The 5,656-nt window shown below is 40.9% G+C and overlaps 1 protein-coding gene across 1 annotated transcript; it reads left to right on the forward strand.

Moving 5' to 3' along the window:
- Window positions 1-1,446: 1,446 nt before the first annotated feature.
- On the forward strand, window positions 1,447-5,291 carry LOC115307672 (putative uncharacterized protein encoded by LINC00614). Its single transcript, XM_029961900.1, has 5 exons — window positions 1,447-1,461; window positions 3,061-3,129; window positions 3,861-4,014; window positions 4,912-5,072; window positions 5,263-5,291. The coding sequence occupies exons 2-5, from the start codon at window positions 3,069-3,071 to the stop codon at window positions 5,289-5,291; spliced, it is 405 nt and encodes a 134-aa protein (XP_029817760.1). The 5' UTR covers window positions 1,447-1,461; window positions 3,061-3,068.
- Window positions 5,292-5,656: the final 365 nt, after the last annotated feature.

Below are 5,656 nucleotides of genomic sequence, written 5' to 3' on the forward strand. Positions count from 1 at the left end.
CTGGCTCATTCTAAGGTTACAGGATTATAGGGACAAGTTTTTAGGGAGAGACAAATTGACAAGAAGTATTTCAAATCCCTTTGATGTATCATGTACTTAACACCCGTAAATCCATGAGCCCTGACGGGATGCACTCAGGGGTGCTGAGGGAGCTGGGAGATGTAATTGCTAAGCTACTCTCCAGGGAAAACGTTAACCATATATGAATGCAACACTGTGTTTCCATAACAAAGTCAGAAGAAGGGAAAGATGAGTTTGGTGAGTTTGAGGTGACATCAGATGAGGGAGAGTGAAAAAGGCATCTAGTAGAGACTACGGGACTTGATCCTTTCAGAGGTTACTTTTGGACATTCCACTGTTTCTCTGGCCTTTAAGAAGATGGCAATTTTTAGGAAGAAAGCTCAATATTGCTTTTAATGTCCTGATGTAGTCAGAAATGTTTTGGGGACTTTTTGTCTTTTGACAAGGCTTTTTGTGCTTGCACACTTAAATGCTCCTGTTTGATGAAAGAATACAGCTGTGGAATCAAACATGAAACTCAGGTTGTAAGAGAGTTTGTGCTCAATTTTCAGAAACGATGCCTCCAACAAATAGATGAACTTTAAACATTAGTTCAGATTTGTTGATATTAAGAGCAAACCATATTGGTTGTTATTTTAAAGACAGAGTTTTTAAATCATATTCTTAAGATCATAAAATTTTACTGGGCTATTTGATGATGATCAGAGGGCTGGAGGACCTCTCCTGTGAAGACTGGTTGAGAAATCTGTGGGTATTCAGCCTGGAAAAAGAAGGCTCTGGAGAGATCTTATAGCAACCTGCCAGTACCTAAGGAGGTATAAAAGAAAGCTGGAGAGGGACTTTTCGGAAGGTCATGGGTGATAGGACAAGAGGCAATGGCTTTAAACACAAACAGAGTAGGTTTAGATTAGGTATTAAGAAGAAATTCTTTACAAGTTGCCCAGAGAAGCTGTGGATGCCCTATCCCTGGAAGTGTTCAAGGGATGCATGGGGATGCATGTTCAAGTGTTCAAGGCTGCATGGGGCTTTGAGCAAACTGGTCTAGTGGAATGTGCCTCACCCATGGCAGGGGGTTTGGAGTTAAAAGATATTTAAGATTCTTTCCAACGGAAACGGTTGCAAACCGTTCTGTGATTCTATAGTTCATAACAAGGTATCTCAAAGTAATTGTTGCACTAACTGTACAACATTAGATAAGACAGAGATATTACTCCTGACCTCGTGTAAACCTGATAACCTACAAATTTATTGCTTCAGGGAAGTAGTTTTGAACGTTAGTCAGGGTCACTGACTAGTCGCATTTGCTTTCATTTCTTTAAAAGGCGTTAGCAATTTCGTCATGATTTAGCATGTATGTTTGGATAAGAAACCACACAGAATCCTATATAAACTACTTCCAGAGACTCAGCCTATTACTCCACCCTGCTGGGATGTTATAAGGTAAGAGCTCCATGGCTCACTGGATAACTCTCTAGATGCCAAAGACATGTTTTATGTTATGATTGGAAAGTCCTTATTTTTCTATTATTTGCTATTTGAGTGCTAACTTAAGAACAGTGCTTAAAAGTACCTTTGTGATAAAAGCATCTTTGTTGGGCTTTGCAGCTTTAGCTTATCAATTACATTAAAATAAGAAATAATAGAATCATAGAAATCATAGACAATTTTGAAAGAACCAAAAGGAAACAATTGTTATAGCATTTCAGAATTTGTATTATTGGTAAAATAGAATTTACTCCTAGAGAACCAGATTCTGGTCTCCTTATTCTTGCTAGGTGTCTTTTTCAGTCTTAGTTAATGGATCTGGGAAGTAAATTTTTCAAAGTGTGAATCTGAGCAGTTATTCTTAATTTCACCTTTCAAAACAAACCTCTAAGAAATGATAACTGAATAATACGTGGGGCTGTCAAACAGTCTCATCTTTGCTTCATTGCTGTCAGTCAGTGACTGAGAAGGGCTCTTTGGGATGTTCTGTGGTATGACTGAGGTGAGAATCTATCCCACTGCCAAGAATCCCCCCCAAAACCTTTCAAAAGGCATCTTCTCCTCTTTGTGAGTTGAAGCAACTCCAGGAAAACTTGTATCATCTGAGGTGGGCATCCTAGTGAGTTCTAATTGGTTCAGTTGAGCTGATTTTTATCTGACAAGTTCCTTTCCCAGAATTAAGGAAAAATAATCATCTGTCAATTCTACACTGAGGTATTTAATTTGATCCCAAAGAATTATTTTTTTTTGCCATCTAATTGGTTGAAAAAATTCATGTATTATTGTGAGTCGTTTTGCAACAAAAATCTTTCCCTGTGGAGCTGCAAATGAGCTGAAAGCCAGTTACTTGTATGGCTGTAGTGAGGCTACCTGGAGACTGTGCATTGTCAGGAACAGTGAGATCATGTGGCTCTCACTGTGGTCTGTGGGGGTCAACCTGTGCCTGCAGATGAAGCTGCTTTAGACAAAAGCTAGGCAACCTTGGGATCCAGGGAATGAGGTGTTGCTTTCCAGGCACTTTTCCGGAGCGTGGAAGATGCACCTTTTGTTCCTTCAGCAGCTTGGTGTTGGTTGCCTGTTTACATGGTCTGGTTTAAAGTGGTAATTTGCAGAGTCTGTGTGGGAGATGTGCTTTGTGAATAGGATAGAGACCATAGAGCTGAAAGTCTGACTTGGCCAATGCACTGTCCACTTCTGTAGAGAAGAAGAAATGCAGAACTAATCTAAGGAAAGGCTCAAGAGCAGATCAACTGGCAGGAGTAGCAGAGGTTAAACAGTAAAAAGGAAGTGTCTGTCAATGAGGGAGTTTGGGGAATTAAACGGGGATTTTCCTCTGAGGGGAGGGACAGCAAGAAAAATACAGCACAGCTCCGGACCCCTGTGGGGAGTGTCGTTGTCATCACAACCAACAATAGCTCATTCAAGATGAATGAAGCTTTGAACAAGTGTAAGTGGTATATGTGTTTGTGAGAAGTTCACCTTTTAAGCTAAGATTTATGTAATGGGAAATGCATAATTGTTTGATCTGACTGACACTGCACCTATATTGTGCAGCGCAGAAGATGGAGATTGAGACTGCAGACGAAGTTGCTATTGTTGGAATAGGATGCAACTTTCCTGGAGGTAAGTTTGGGGTAAAAGCAAAGCTGGCTGTGAGTGAACATGGAAAAGCAGAGTTATTTATTAGTGTTGAAATGGAGGAAAACAACATGTTCCTCCCTTAGTAGAATGTGTTGCTTTTCTACTTGTAGGATGTTTTTAAAAGGTCGTGCTGTGGTGGAAACTAGTTGGTTCAAATTAGTCTGCTGACAGACAGACAGACAGACAGACCGACCGACCGATGTGCAGTGCTGGCAGTGGGCGGGGCATTGAGCTGCACACAAAACTCCTACAAAGGAACTGGATGGGTCTGGGATGATTTGAACTTTCTGCAGGGGCACTGTCTGGGGGCCTGTGCATTGGTGCAGGACTCTGCATCCATAGGGACAGGACAGATCGAGGGCCAGACAGTATCACCAGCTGTGCCTGTAATATGGATAGGTTGGGTTTTCCTAAAAGAAAACTTCCTGCTTTGTTGCAGTATGTACTGTGGGTGCAGTGAGACAGTAGGGAAATGGGGAGAGAAGGTGGTTAAGGATTTTGTGGGGTTCCTTTGCTTTTAGACAAACAGTGAAGGGACCAGTCATGCTTTTCAATTTCCTCTCACTAAAGAATGATCTGTTCTTTCTCTGGCAATTCTATGTAAGCAACCAGATTTACCTGTGGGAGTTCCTTGTAGCTGATTGTGCATTTCTGAGTCTGCAAGGGGAGGGGGAGCCCATAATTTAATCTATTTTAAAAACTTTGTACAACAGGAGATGGAATTGATAGTTTCTGGAAAGTGCTGGAGGAAGGCAAAAACTGCACAGTGGAAATCCCCCCTGAGAGATTTAATGCCAAAGAGTGGTATGATCCAGATGATAACAAGCCAGGAAAAATATGTACAACGCGAGCTGCTCTTCTCGATGAGTGAGTCTGCTACTGCCCTGTGCCACTGATTTTTGTTGTACTTAGACTATGGGTACAGCTGTTCAGAGGCTGTGACTGATGTGAAGAATAGCAAATTATTATGGTCAACAGATTTGTCTTTTATTTGAATTCTACATTCACCTTAAATGCTCAGGCTGCAGACCTTTAATGAAATGAGAAGTTGACATGCCCAAAAAAAATCTTATTGGCTTCTGGGATTAACACTCGGTAGGGTTGAATTGTAGGGCACAGAATTCCTTCAGTGATTAGTCCCATGTTAGATATTGAATTCTGCACTGAAATCAAGGGATGATAGAAGGCCACACAAATGTGATCTTGGGGTACAAGACCAAGGTTGGACTTGGTCTTTTGTAAGCGTGGGCCTACTCTGAAGATGTTTGTAAAGAAACACATACACACAAAGTATTTGGAATTTGCTGTTAGAGAAGTAGGGGTATCTCTTGGAAACACTTGAGCTGATGCTCTAGCTATTGGTTGTAAACTGTAAAGCATGGGTCTGTATTGGCTTAAAATAGGGTAAAAGACAATATTTGTTTATAACTCCTTGGCTAAGACCACATTACAGGAGAGGGAGACTCATTCTGCACATTTCATAATCTGAGGAGTCCTGTTGGTACTAGTGGAATAACCATGCAAATAAAAATGTCTAGGAGTGGGCTCTTACCTCTGCAATGCATAATCATTGATAAAAACACATCTTCTGTGGTGGGACATCAAACATCCTTGGCCTAGACACATTTTTTCCTAAATTTCATAAATGGGGATTGTGGCCTAAACAACAGTTGTTGCTTTGCTTTTTGTGAAATTGCAAAAAATGTGTACTGTGAGTCTAGAAGGAAATATATATTGTACTATTTTCTGGTCTGTGCATTTTAGATTTAATTCCTTTGACAACCACCTGTTTGGGATTAATAACATGGAAGCTGAACGCATGGATCCTCAGCAGAAGTTACTGATAGAATGCACATACAAAGCCCTGGAGGATGCAGGAGTCCCTGTAGAAGCTGTCAGTGGCACCAAAACAGGTGTTTTTGTTGGTAAGATGAAAATTTCATGTCAAAGAAAGTGTGTTGGAGCCTCCCAAAGACTGGAGCACTCCTTCATAAACTTTCCAGATATGTCCAGCACTGGAGATCTAAGGCTACTGTGCTATGGTACTCCTGGTTATCTTTGGAGAGAATTACTAGGCTCTAGAAGTTCATGATACAATTCCTGTATCTCTTTTAGGTGCTCCTCTTCTTGTCTTCAAGTACTGAAGTGCAAGCAGGAAACAATTAAACTGCCTCCCCAACCCTTTCCAAGAATGATACTCCCAAGCCAGGCTGTGATGTCCCACCCTTAAGGGGAAGGGAACACCCAAGATTCATAAATGCTCCAGTCTGCAAAAAATCACAGTTTTATTAGTAAATTACAAAGCTGGCATGGCAATTGGTATGTCAGTCCCTGACCTACTATATAAGGACATGGCAGTGGTTTTGGTTAAAGGGTAGGGTGAAAGTGAAGAGAGAAAGGAAGAGGTGAGTTAAAGAGGGGAAGAGAGAAAGAGAGAGAGAAAGAGAGCAAAAGAAAGAAAGAATGAAAGGAAGGAAGAAAGAAAAAGAAAGAAAGAAAGAAAGAAAGA

Source organism: Manacus vitellinus, unplaced genomic scaffold (genome assembly GCF_001715985.3).
Source record: "Manacus vitellinus isolate BGI_N305 unplaced genomic scaffold, ASM171598v3 scaffold_3_pilon, whole genome shotgun sequence".
Taxonomy (NCBI): Eukaryota; Metazoa; Chordata; class Aves; order Passeriformes; family Pipridae; genus Manacus; species Manacus vitellinus.

Coding starts and splice junctions, on each gene's coding strand:
- LOC115307672 (XM_029961900.1), top strand. CDS start 3,069: ATGGAGATTGAGACTGCAGACGAAGTTGCTATTGTTGGAATAGGATGC. Junction 3,130..3,860: donor AGGATGCAACTTTCCTGGAG/GTAAGTTTGGGG, acceptor TTTGTACAACAG/GAGATGGAATTGATAGTTTC. Junction 4,015..4,911: donor CGAGCTGCTCTTCTCGATGA/GTGAGTCTGCTA, acceptor TGTGCATTTTAG/ATTTAATTCCTTTGACAACC.